Source organism: Equus przewalskii, unplaced genomic scaffold (assembly GCF_037783145.1).
Source record: "Equus przewalskii isolate Varuska unplaced genomic scaffold, EquPr2 ChrUn-10, whole genome shotgun sequence".
Classification (NCBI taxonomy): domain Eukaryota; kingdom Metazoa; phylum Chordata; class Mammalia; order Perissodactyla; family Equidae; genus Equus; species Equus przewalskii.
The window spans coordinates 4,227,626-4,241,522 of record NW_027228747.1 but is presented as its reverse complement, the minus strand read 5'-3'; the positions used below and the strand labels follow the sequence as shown (position 1 = coordinate 4,241,522).

The 13,897-nt window shown below is 37.0% G+C and overlaps 1 protein-coding gene and 1 pseudogene across 8 annotated transcripts in view; both read left to right on the top strand.

The window, feature by feature from the left end:
* RPRD2 (regulation of nuclear pre-mRNA domain containing 2) overlaps nucleotides 1–13,897 on the top strand; it is an 89,111-nt gene that overhangs the window by 36,818 nt on the left and 38,396 nt on the right. For all 8 annotated transcript variants that reach the window (XM_070607126.1, XM_008514908.2, XM_070607121.1 and 5 more), the window contains exon 2: nucleotides 3,494–3,623. In XM_070607126.1, the coding sequence (XP_070463227.1) occupies nucleotides 3,494–3,623 (130 nt within the window). The remainder of the gene's footprint in view (nucleotides 1–3,493; nucleotides 3,624–13,897) is intronic.
* On the top strand, nucleotides 10,144–12,170 carry LOC139081437 (elongation factor 1-alpha 1-like; annotated as a pseudogene).

Here is a 13,897-nt window from a genome sequence, read left to right as displayed (position 1 = left end):
GCATTCAGCATTGGTCTTCTCAAATTCCACTGCTTCTAAGCGTCTTCCCAGACTACCTCAGCCAGCTTCTCTCATTCCTTCTGAATTTCTACAGTGCTCTGACTGGAGTGGAGGGTGGAAGAAGTGGCAATAAAATAGTTTAAGGTGATTTATTTGGGGAAGAAGAGATAAGATGGAGGGTCAGAATCTGACGTGAATTAAATTTAAAATTTTGGATTTTTTCCTATGGATGAGTAGAAAACTGAGGATTATTCAGAATAGGTTTATCATAGAAAAGGAAAATTCTAAGAGAGCATGCAAGATTTCTGGGAACTGAGTAATTCATTAAAGAGGGAACTTTGAATTTGAAGGGGAAGAGATGAGACTGGCAGGGCAAGTAGGATCCAGATCATTAATGGAGACTAAGATGTTTGGTTATTTTCCAGTAAACGGTTGGAAAGCATTGAAAGATAGGAGAAATAATTGGGTAATGTTTTAAGATGAATTTAGCAATAATATAGAGAGTAAATTTGAGGGGACCAAGTCTAGAGGTAAGATAACCAGTTAGGAGGCTGTTGCAGTAGTACAGGTCAAAGATGATGAACCCAGGCAGGGAGCAAAAGGAGGGAGAGAAGGAGAAGAGGGGATAAATTTGACAAGAGTTATTGGAGATAGAATTGTCTGGACTTAGAGATTTATCTATGGGAGTGAGGGTCAGGGACGGAGGAGGAGGAGTCAAAGATTGCTAAAATTCTGGCTAAATACAAGAGCAATAAGGGAAGAGGTGGGAAATTATTATTATTATTTTTTCTTTTTAAAGATTGGCACCTAAGCTAACAACTGTTGCCAATCTTTTTTTTTTTTTTTTTTTCCCTGCTGTATCTCCCCAGATCCCCCCGACACATAGCTGTATATCTTAGTTGTGGGTCCTTCTAGTTGTGGCATGTGGGATGCCTCCTAACTGTGGCCTGACAAGCGGTGCCATGTCCACACCCAGGATCCGAATCAGCGAAACCCTGGGTCGCTGCAGCAGAGCACGCAAACTTAACCACTCAGCCACGGCGCTGGCCCCTGAAAATTATTAATAAAATACTGAAAAATCAATTTCAAGGTACCTCTCAGATTTAGAAGTGCATATGTGCATTGACTGGTAAAGGGAAATCCAGGCTTGATATCTTTGGATATGGGAGTCATTGATACATAGATGGTAGTAGTTAAAGCCATGGAAGTTGATGATTATGCTGATAGTATTCCATTCTCTGTGTGCTAAGTATTGTCCTAAATGCTTTACATACATTGTTTCATTTAATTCTTATAACAGCCCTTTGTAAGGTTGTCATTTTACAAAGAAAAAGAAAGTGACATATAGAAGAGTTAAGTAATGTATAAAAACCCAAAGTTAATAAGTGACAAAGCCAGGAATGGAACAGACTATCTGATTTAAAACCTGAAATCTTAAAGACTATGCTGTGGGTGAATAGAGAAGAGTGCTCAGGAGAGAACCCTGGGGAGCATCAATATTTAAAGGAGGATAATCACAGGCAGAGCTGTTTACCTATACATGCCCAGCTGTATATGGATGGAGGAGGAGCCAGAGAGGTAGGAGGAAAACCAGGAGAATGGTTATGGCAGAAACCAAAGGAGAAATTACTATAACAGATTATTCTGTGTGCAAAGAAATAACATTTTAAAAAATCTCCATTGGATTTAATAAGTTGAAATTTATTGATAATTTTGGTAATTGCTGTTTGAGTGGAGTGATGGCAACATAAATGAGATAGCATAATTTATATAAAGCTCTTAGCATAGTAGGTTGCCTTTTTTAAGTAGAGAAGGAAAAGGTAGCTCGTATAATTATGGAGTTAGTAAGAGTTAAAGTGGAGGCAGTGAGTATATGAAACTCTTTCAGATCCCTGAATCTGAAAGGTGTTAGCTGACTCAGGTAAGTTGATCTGGATGGGTTTAAATATGGATACATTTTTTTGAGATCACATAATTCCTAACTAATGATTGCTGCTTTCTCTGTGAAATAGCATATGTTTATCTCCTAAGAGTGAGAAGGAATCTGGTAAGATAGGGGGCTTACCCTAATAAAGGACATGTGGAAGGACCGTAGCAGTAAGGGCCCAACTGAAGGAGGAGACTGAATTTATATGGTTTCAGTTTTCCTGGTGTATGATTTTTCTTCAGCAGAACCCAGGAGCAGAAATAAAGGTGCAGTAAAGGCATTCAGTTAGATTGATCCGGCGTTAGGATTTTGTTGAATGCACATAACAAAAGGCTAAATTAAGGAGGAAGAGGAAAAGAAAATGAAGGTTTTGATAAAAGAGTGGTTTAAATAATGGATCAAAGACTCTGAAATTGATAAAGAATTTAGTACTGGAAGAGACTGTAGAGTGAGAGAGAAAGAACTGAGATCTTGTTGAAATTGAAGAACAAATATAATGGGAATGGAACGTAACGGTCAGAAAAGGGGATTTTAAAATGCACAAAGGAGGGGCGGGCCCCATGGCCAGTGGTTAAGTTTGCTCGCTCTGCTTCGGTGGCCCAGGGTTTCACTGGTTTGGATCCTGGCCACGGACATGGCACTGCTCATCAAGCCATGCTGAGGCAGCATCTCATATGCCACAAAGAAGAACCCACAACTAAAAAAAATGTACAAGTATATACTGGGGGGCTTTGGGGAGAAAAAGGAAAAGTAAAATCTTTAAAAAAATAAAATAAAATATACAAAGGAGTGGTTCTTGTAGATCGCTGAATTTGACATGAAGAAATTGAGAGACAGGAAAATGTGATAGATCATCTACATGGACATTAACATTGACCAGGATAATAATGAAACTTCAAACTTGGGTGACTTAGCTCAAGGTTCAAGATCGTAAATTTATTGGGCCTTGTCATGGGCCTTTGAAAACGTTGATGTAGGTGTGTTTATGGGAGCAGATTACTTATTTCCTAGGACATTCACCTTGTGATGAAAGTAGCAACACAGCCTCTTTTTCAGTAGGTGAGAGGACTTAGGTGTAACTAAGTGGTGTCTGGACTAGTTGATGAAAAGAAGCTATCTACGGTAATTATGTAGAGGAGGTTAACCAATTTGCTTAAGGTCACATTCTGATTGGGTTCTAAAGCCTGTGTTCTTTCCACTAACCGTGGTGTTTTTGCAACAAGTTGAGCTGCTTCAACTAATTTTTTTATCTTTCTAAATGTTTGGGAGAACAATCTTGTTTTATTGTAGCTTCTCCAGAGTAAATGAGTTTTTTACTGCCACACATCTACAAAGTGAAGTAGAAATCTACTCAAGGAGTACCTTGAACAGAAAGTTAACCTGAAGCAGTCAAGGTTTTTAGAAACTAAGTTCAGTAAATTGACCCGTTAGTTTGTTTGTCTGTTTATCCGTCTATCCATCCATGTAATGGCAGTTACATAGTTTGAGAACGCTGTATTTGGAATAAGTTGAACCAAGTATAAGTTGACTCACTTGGTTTTATTTATTGTCTTTTATCATCTCCAGCTGCCTATCCCCACCGTTTGAATCTCTTTTACCTTGCCAACGATGTCATACAGAACTGCAAAAGGAAAAACGCCATCGTATTTCGTGAATCGTTTGCTGATGTGCTTCCTGAAGCAGCTGCTCTAGTGAAGTGAGTAAATTCTTACGGCTCTTTGGGATCTAAACTTACAAAATTTAGAATTTTAGTTCCCCTTTTATCCATTAGTAAGAACTGTAATAGTTGCACATGCTTGAAGATCCAAGGATATTTTGCCCAAATTGTTCATTGTAACTTTCCTGCTAATACACACATTTGTCTTTTAAAAACCCTTTCTTCCCTTTTTGAAAGCTTGTCTGTTATTTACTCTCTGTCTCTTCTCTTCTAACTTGACCATATGTGTCTCCTGATCATACTCTCTGGCTGTACTGCCTTACACCTCTTCTTCTGTTTTTGTGTTTTTTACACATTTCCTTTGTTCTTTCAGAGTCTTCCTGAAATCTTGCCCCCTCCAGGAAAGCTGTATAATTAAAGAAAAATGGAAATCTTTGTTCCCAACTCCTTATCGATTTGTTCCATTCTTAGCAAAATTGTATCCATCATTTGCCAAAGTGCATGGAACACTTATATTTGATCTTATTTTTGCTCTGTATTAATAGTGCTTTCCTTGTGTTTCATCCATATTTGTAAGTTGTTTGGTGCAAGAAACACACACACAATTGGAGGATAAACAATTATATGGAACAATCAAAATAGCTAAATGTTTCCTCAAATTATATATTATTAGCATAATATTATATATTTATATAAATATATGAATGTTGTATATTATTGACTCATTTGTTAGTATTAACCCGGTCAGAACTGAATGATCCTTGTTCCCTCCTTTTGATTGTTAACTTGGGATTTCTACTTTGGTATTACAAAAGATTAAAATATGGTCCTCATTGAATGTACTAAGTGATAAAGATTTATACACATCAAGAAATACATAAAGTAATAACCATAACAATACCTAACATTTATTGAACACTCATAATTGACCAGATACTATACAAAGTGCTTTGTGTGCTTTAAGTCATTTAATCCAGAGAACAACTTTACAAAGTGGTTACTACTATTATCCCTATTTTGAGGAAGAGGAAACTGTGGTTTAGAGAGATTTAGTAGCTTGCCTAAATTCTCATAGCTACGTGGGGCAGGGTAGGGGATGGGTAGGCAGAATTCTCACCCAAGTTTGTCTAGACCCCAAAGCCTGTGTTCTTTGCCACTTAACCACTAATCTGTGCTGCCTCTTTACATATATAAACCCAGTATAATTTTGAGTAAGAAAAGCAGTATACTGGATGATTTCACTTAGAGTGTCTGCTGTGATATCATTATAGTCTCTTTAAAACTTAACCTAGTGTTTCCTAGACTTAGATTTCATGGCCTAGTTCATGGATTAATATACGGTTGTCAGCTTTTATTTTACCATGTAAAGATAGTTTTTAAAACAACCACTTTGTATTACTATTTCATAGAAAAAGGTGGAAAGAACATAATCTCAGAATAAAGTTACAGTCCTTTAAATTAAAATTTTAATCTCTGAAAATGTTCTTAACTCAATGAAGGGTATCTTCAGAAACCTGTAATAAACGTCAGACTTAATGGTGAAACAATAAAAGCATTCCAAGTCATGGATGCCATCTATTGTCATTAATATTCCCCCTTAACGCTAGAGATCCCATTTATTTCTAAATAAATAAGAATGCAGTTAGAAGAGACAGAATTGTCATTATTTGCAGATGATATGATTGTCTACGTTAGGGGTGGGCAGCCTTTTTCTGTAAAGGGCCAGATGGTAGGTGTTTTAGGCTGTGCAGACCATAGGATCTCTGTCACCACTACTTGACTTTGCCTTTCTAGCATGAAAGCAGCCATAGACAATATATAAACAAGTGGCTGTGACTGTTCCAATAAAACTTTGCTTATAGAAAGAGGCAGCAGGCCCGATTTGGCCTGAGGTTCATAGTTTGCCACCCTGGCCTACATAGAATCAACTAATGAAAGAGTTCTGTTAAATAGCCAGTCAGGTTCAACATACAAAATCAGTAGCTTTCCTCTGTATGCTAGCAGTAACCAATTAAAAAAATGTAATCAGAAGAAAAGATTCCTTTTCCAACAAAAAGTATTGCCCCTCAAAATAAGAGAAACTCTAACCAAGAATAAATGTAATAAGTAGGTAAAGCTTTTTTGAAGAAAAATTTTAAACTTTGCTAAAAGCTATTAAAGCAGGTCTGGATAAATGAAGAGGTAATATGTATACCATTTTGAAGGGAAACATTTGGTATTGTTAAAAATACGATTCTTTCCCAATATGTAATTTGTAAATTCGTTCTAATCCCAGTCAAAATCTCAATAGGATTTAATGTAGAAGGATAAATATCAAAGATAACTTTTTAAAAGAACAGGAAGGCTAGAGTTCCCCTGTCAGCTATCAATATATATTTCAAAACAATAATAGGGGCCGACACAGGGGCGTAGTGGTTGAGTTCACATGCTTAACTTCGGTGGCCTGGGGTTTGCAGGTTCGGATCCCAGGCGTGGACCTACACACTGCTCATAGAGCCATGCTATAGCAGCATCCCACATATAAATCAGAGGAAGATTGGCAGCAGATGTTAACTCAGGGCCAATCTTCCTCACCAAAAAATAAACAAACAAACAAACACATAAATACCTCCAGGGAGCCTTGATCTCCCCTGGGTGGTTAAAAAACAGTATCAACAAAAAGACCAACAACAATAATAGAGGCAGGAGCAGAAGACTATATCAGTGAAACATAATATATCCTTGTTTATATGATAAATGAGAGGACATTAAAATACCAGCTTCAGTATTCGATAAACAGCTCCATCTTAACCATGACTATCCCCTTTTAAATTTCTATTCACAGTAATACTTTAGACTCAGTTCTATAGTTTTTGAATTCTTTTCTCCTAATTTAAGGCTATCATTTTAATCTCTTTGATTAAGGAGGGGCACACGTCTAGAAGTTCTAGGCAGGTAACATAGATGAGTGAAGTGGGTTGAATGTGAGGAAAAACCTATTTAAAGGGGCAGCACTACTCAGCCCTAGCCTATGGCCATGAGGAAATATGAGTCCAGTGTCTCATGTGTGAAGCTAAAAAAAAAATGTATGAAGCTAAATCACGTTTTAAAAAATATATTGCTAGGCAGACAAAAACACATCTAATGACTAAATTTGAGCCATGGGCAACCTGTTAGAGACCTCTGCAATAAGGCATTTCTTTTATTCCTTTAATCCCTTTAAGGAGCTACTCAATTTCAATAAAGGTTGATATGGGCTGGACTCACAGCCATGAGTTGAGAGAGAGGACTGAAGAGGAAAACTACTGCTTTCAGATGGGTTGTAAAGCTCTTTCTTTCCAAATAATTACCTGGTTATCACAGTTCCTTTTTACTAAATTTCAGTTTGTCCTTCCCTCATTGGTTTGAAATTCTGTAGGCTGAGAACCTGAGGATTTTGTTTTAGACGTACTAGTTATTATTGTAATGAAAATCTGTCTATGACAGGGAGGGCCATAAATGAAAGTAAACCAACCTGATGATATTTGCTTGCCACTTGTGTCCTAGAGATCTCAGCTAAGGGACAAAAATGTCAGTTTATCTGAATGTGTACATCATTGTGGGCACAGAATAGTTGAAACTTCAGTTTGAAGCACAGGGAAAATGTCTTCATGAATGTCAGAGTTGAGTTACCACTTGGAAAACTGTGGACTACTCTGCCACCAGCAATGACTTCAATAAGTTTTACACGCACATGTTATATTTAGATTTAGAAGAATTCCTCTAAGAACTGAAGGTTTGCTTGTATTGTGTCAGGATTGTTTGAGTGTAGGTATATCTTTGATGTGGGTGGAACTTTCCTAAGGCCTGTCGCCATCCCAAACCTTCATAAAAGGCAGTCATTTTTTCTTTTAAATTATCATCTTTAATTGAATTGAAAAGTGAATTTATGTCAGTTATCATCAGAGCTTAATGTGGGTTCTGTTTGTTTTATTTATTTATTTTTTGACTGTGAGTATAGAGAAAATTGTATATATGACCTTTGTTGGGAAAAAATAAAGATTTGGGGGGAAATAATGAGCTTTATATTCTGAAATAAACCCAACATAAGAAGGGTTTCATGGCTACTTGTTGGTTATTGAAGAAAGTTTTGAAACCATTTGGAAGTTTGGGTTTTGGTAGTTTTCTCACTTTCTGACTAAACTGTCAGAGCTGCCTTTCTTCTGTCTTTATATACTCTCTCTCGGAGACTTACCTATTCGTGGATTTAACTGTTACTCTTGTACTAATAACTGCTATATCTGTTTCTCTAGATTTTTGACCATGTCTTCAACTGCTTTCTGGGAATTACTGCTTCATTGTTAAGGACGATATTCAGCTTTGAATGTCTAAAGCAGTAATACACCTTACGCTTGTATAAAGTCCTATTCCTACAATTTGTGTGAAAGTATAAGTTAAAAATTGTTATACCAGTGTTATTGAAAATTCAAAGTAACGAACTGTGCAGGTAAGCAGATTGGCTTTTGTTATTCCTTTTTACAAGATGAGAAAACTGAAGCCCAGAACAGTTAAGAAATTGCCCAAAATAAAATGACAGTTTAGTAAAAGAGCTGAGACTAGAACTGAGATTTTTCTGACTCATAGTCCTTTGTTATTTCTATTCTACCACATATCCTCCTAAACATTAACGTACAGTTTTTCATCTTATAATGGCCCCTTAGTAGTTTTAAATTCTTGTCCCTTCATTTCTTAGTCACTTAGCAGGGGCTGATTCTTTGCTGTTTCTTCCTCCTTTTCTCTCTGCTTTTTAGTTTCCCATTATCATCTTGATTTGGTGTATTTATATGATTATAACAGCCTGCCAACTAGTTTCTCAGTTTCTGATATCTTTTTCATCCACTTTAGGCCACATACACATTGATGTCCAGAGATATAATAGTTTAAGACCATAGGCTCTGGAACCAATGTACATGGGTTTGGATCCTGGTTCTGCCACTTCCCAGCTCTATAACTTTAGGCAATTTAAATTAGCCTCAGTTTTCTTATCTATATAATGGAGCCAATAATAGTACCTACCTGAGAGAGTGTGGGAACTAAATGAGTTAATAATACATATAAAGAACTTAGAACAGTGATTGGCATATAATAAACACTTAATAAATGTTTGCTGCTGCTCTGATGATGATTACTCCTACTATTATTGACAAATTAATTTTACCAAGTCACTACTCTGATCATTCTTTAAAATATATTTTTATATTACTTTATGATTTAATAAATTCCTTTCCATCTTTGTTATTTTCTTTGATTTTCAAACCAACTCTATAATATAGAGGCAAAGATTATCTTCATTTTACAAATAAGGATACTGATAATAAAATAAGTTGTATAAAACTAACTTAAGATAGGAAAGAGAACATAAAAAAATAAGAAAGAATGAGATCGGGTCACTCAGTAGCCTTCAGTGAGTTTTTTTACCTTACAGTACTGTTATCCAAGCTCCTTGGGAAGGCACTTAAAGCCCTCTACAATCAAATCCCGACCTTCCTTCCCCTTCTTATCACCAGCTCTCCCATGTCCCAGTAATGAGCCATTGCTCTAGCCAAACTCTCGTACTGTATGTCTTAATATAAGTGTTTGTGAAGTTTTTGTCCTGGAATAGCTCTTCTTTGTTGAGAAGCAATGGAGCTTAGAAGTTAAGAACCCAAGCTTTGGAATCAGATTTCTTAGGTTCAAATCCTGGATCTACCACTTGTTAGACTAGTTATTTAATTGTTCTGTGCTTCCATTTTCTCACCTGTAAAATGAGAATAATAGTACAGCTTTTATAGTAGAGTCTCTTAGGGTTATTGTGAAGATTAAACAAGCTAATATCTGTAAAGCGGTTATAAGAGTGTCAGGAACATAAACGTGCTCCAGAAATTAATGAGCTGAGTATGTATCTCAAGAAGTTCAAAAAAGAAGAGCAAAATAAGCCAAAGAAAGGAAGGAAGGGTATAATAAAATGAGAAATTAGTGAAATAAAAAACCCAAGCATACAGTGAGATACCTAGAATAGTCAAATTCGTAGAGAAAGTAGAATGGTGGTTGCCAGGGACTGGAAGAAGCGGGGAATGAGGAGTTATTATTTAGTGGGTATAGAGTTTCAGTTTGGCAAGATGAAAAGAGTTGTGGAGATGGATGATGGTGATGGTTGCACAACAATATAAATGTACTTAATACCACTGAACTGTACACTTAACAATGGTTATGTTGGTAAATTTGTTACTTGTATTTTACCACAATAAAATAAAATTGAAGGAAAAAACATAACCATAAGACCAAACAAACATACAATAGAAGCGTTTAACAAAGGAAGCATAGATTCTTTGAGAAGGTAATAAAACTGATAAACTTTAGATGAGATTGATCAAGAAAAGAGAGAAGGCATAAATAAACAATATTAGGAATGTAAAAGGTGGACACAATCACAAATGTTGCAGACCGTAAAAGGAGGATAATATGAACAGCTTTAGGCCAATACATTTGAAAATTTAGACAAAATGGTTAAGTTCTTCAAAGAAATACAAGTTGTAAAAGTGGCTCAGAGAAAAAAAATTGAGGACGTAAGTTATAATCCTATAACTATTGTGAATGAATTCAGTCAGTAGTCAGAAATCTTCCCATAAGAACATCCTCCTTTTTCACAATGGATTTGCCACCAGAACACAGGTGTCATGAAAACTACTACTAAAGCTAAGCCAGAATGATAAAGGAAAAGACTCATACCAATATTGTCATCATTGGACACAAGTCCACTACGACTGGCCATCTGATCTGGAAATGTGATGGGATCGACAAAAGAACCATCAGAAAATTTGAAAAGGAGGCTGCTGAGATGGGAAAGGGCATGTATGTCTGGATCTTAGATAAACTGAAAGCTGAATGTGAGCATGGTATCACCATTGATATCTCCCTGTGTAAATTGAAGACCAGCAAGTATTATGTGACTGTCAGTCATACCCCAGGGCACAGAGACTTTTATCAAAATCATGATTATAGGCACATCTCAGGCTGACTGTGCTGTCCTGATTATTGCTGCTGGTGTTGGTGAATTTGAAGACAATATCTCCAAGAATGGGCATGACATTCTGACTTACACACTGGGTATGAAACAATGATTTGTTGATGTTAATAAAATGGATTCTGTGGGACCACCCTACAACCAGAAGAGATACAAGGAAATCGTTAAGGAAGTTAGCACCTACCTTAAGAAAATTGGTGGGGCCGACCTGGTGGTGCAGCGGTTAAGTGTGCATGTTCTGCTTCAGTGGCCTGGGGTTCGCTGGTTCAGATCCTGGGTGCGGACATGGCACCACTTGGCAAGCCATGCTGTGGCAGGCGTCCCACATATCAAGTAGAGGAAGATGAGCGTGGATGTTAGCTTAGGGCCAATCTTCCTCAGCAAAAAGAAGAGGATTGGCAGCAGTTAGTTCAGGGCTAATCTTCCTCAAAAAAAAAAGGGGGGGAGGGGGCTGGCTCTGTGGCCGAGTGGTTAAGTTCGCGCGCTCCGCGGCAGGCGGCCCAGTGTTTCATTGGTTCGAATTCTGGGCGCGGACATGGCACTGCTCATCAAACCACGTGAGGCAGCGTCCCACATGCCACAACTAGAAGGACCCACAACGAAGAATATACAACTATGTACCGGGGGGCTTTGGGGAGAAAAAGGAAAAATAAAATCTAAAAACAAAGGAAAATTGGTGACAATCCTGAGATAGTAGCATTTGTGCTAATGTCTGGTTGGAATGGTGACAACATGCTTAGCCAAGTGCTAACCCGCCTTGGTTCAAGAGAGAGAAGGTCACCTGTGAAGTTGGCAGTGACAGTGGAACCATGCTGCTTGAAGATCTGGATTGCATTCTGTCACCGTCTTGTCCACCTCACAAGTCCTTTTGTCTGCCACTGCAGGATGTCTCCTAAATTGGTGGTATTGGTACTGTCCCTGTTGACCAAGTAGAGACTGGTATTTTCAAACCTAGCGTGATGGTCACCTTTGCTCTGATCAGTGTTACAACTACAGTCTCTTGAAGTGCACCCATGAAGCTTTGAGTGAAGCTCTTCGTGGGGACAGTGTGGCCATCAGTGTCAAGGGTGTGTCTGTCAAAGATGCTTATCGTGCATAGTTCAGGTGACTATCCTGAATCATACAGGCCAATCAGTACTGGCTATGCACTTCTTCTAGATTGCCACACAGCTCACATTGCTTGCAAGTTTGCTGAGCTAAAGAAGAAGATTGATCACCATTCTAGTAAGAAGCCGAAAGATGGCCCCAAACTCTTGAAATCATTAATATTATTCTTGGCAAGCCTGTGTATGTTGAGAGCTTCTTTGCTGTTCGTGATATGAGACAGATCCTTGCTATGGGTGTTATCAAAGTAGTGGACAAGAGGGCTGCTGGAGCTGGCGAAGTCGCCAAGTCTGCCCAGAAAACTCAGAAGGCAGAGTGAATATTATCTCTATTCCTGTCACCCCAGTCTTAATCATTGGTGGAAAAACTGTCTCAGAGCTATTTGTCTCAATTGGCCATTTAAGTTGGATAGTAAAAGACTGATTAAGGACTCTAAAAAGTAAAGTCTATTAAATTAATATTATTACATATGTGATAAATGCTAAAAGACAATACGGGAAAAAGGGACTAGTTTATGATAACAGTGCATGGTAAAACCTTGAGAAGGAAAAGAAAATGTTTTGTGGACCATTTGTTGCGAGGGGAGGGGCAGTTTTGATTTGTTAGTTTTCAAAATCAGTACTTTTTAATGGAAACGTCTGTCACACAATTTTGAGACCCATTAAAACAAAGTTTAATGAGGAAAAAAAAAAAGAATGTCCCTGACCTCCATTCTTCACCAGCAGGTTCACCAAATATTGAAGGAAGAAATAATTCTAGTCTTACACACACTCATTCAGAGGAAAAAAGAGAATATGCCTCAACTCATCTTAATAAGACTAACATAAGCTTGACACCGAAACTTGACTAGGAAGGAGAGTACAAGAAAAGAAAATTTATAGACTGATCTTATTCATGAATGTGGATGCAAAAAACAACCTAAGTCTAGCAGAACATAAAGAATATAATATATCATAACTATGTGGAGTTTATCCTGGGAATGGAAGCATGGTTTAATGCTGGAAAATCATCTGTTTTACTATGCTTAAAAATTAAAAGAAAATCGTATGATCATCTTAAGAGGTACCCCAAAAGTGAGTAAAAATCCATTTCTTCTAAAACAAAACAGGAATAGAAAGGAACATCTTCAGTCTAGTAATGCATTATCTTCCCAAAATGAAAACCTATAGCAAACATGCTACCTAAGAGCAACAAAGCAAGGATAGTGCCCAGTATCAACAGTTGTGTTCAGCTTTGTAATGGAGTTCCTAGCCAGAGCAGTAAGGCAAAAAACAGAAAAGAAATAAAAGGTATAAATTAAAGGATTGGAAAAGGAAAATACCAAAATTGTCATTAGTTGCAGATGATATGATTGTATGCATAGAAAAGCAATCTACAGGTAGATAATTGGCATTAAAAGAATTTAGCAAGGTTGCTGGACTCAAATCAATATGTTAAATTAATTTTGACTATGAGAAAAAAAGTAAGAAAATGAAAAACATTTAAATTCTTTATATTGGAAAAAAAACGCAGTTGATTCTTGTTATTCAAGTTATTATGTTCCATGAAGTTGCTGTTAACACTGAATGAGTGAATAGTGAATCATTGCTCCTGGGGGAAATACAGGGTTATGGTCTTGTAAGCCCCTGGCCATATTTTTGTCAACCAATCAATATGTAACCTTGTTTTATGTAAAGATACCTTATTTAGTATATATATTAATATATTGTTGATTCATTAATATTGAACTCACAGCTAAGAGCATTATAACTAATGTCTGAACAAAGTTTATCTAATACATGTATTTTCTCTGTAAAGCACATTACAGTCTGCTTGTGCTTAGGAATACTAGACAGAACTTCAGTACTATGCTTGGGGGCCATTTTAAACAGCGAAATCATCAAGAAAAAGCACAAAAATGCAAAGAAATGTAGCACTAAATAGACTATGAAAAGGACACTTTTTTAGTATCATAGTTGAAACAACATGGCACAGCATCACCTTGTTTGACCTTATCTAAAAACACACACATTGGCCAACTCAAATTTTTCACCAGTCTATACATGTCCAGGAATGATTGCAAGAGCACAAGTAGTGCTTTGGGTTTACAAATAAATTTTAGTGCAAGTGGGTGAATTTGTAAACACAGAACCCATGATAAATGAAGATTGACTGTACCTAGAAATCTTAACAAAAGATATGTAAGATC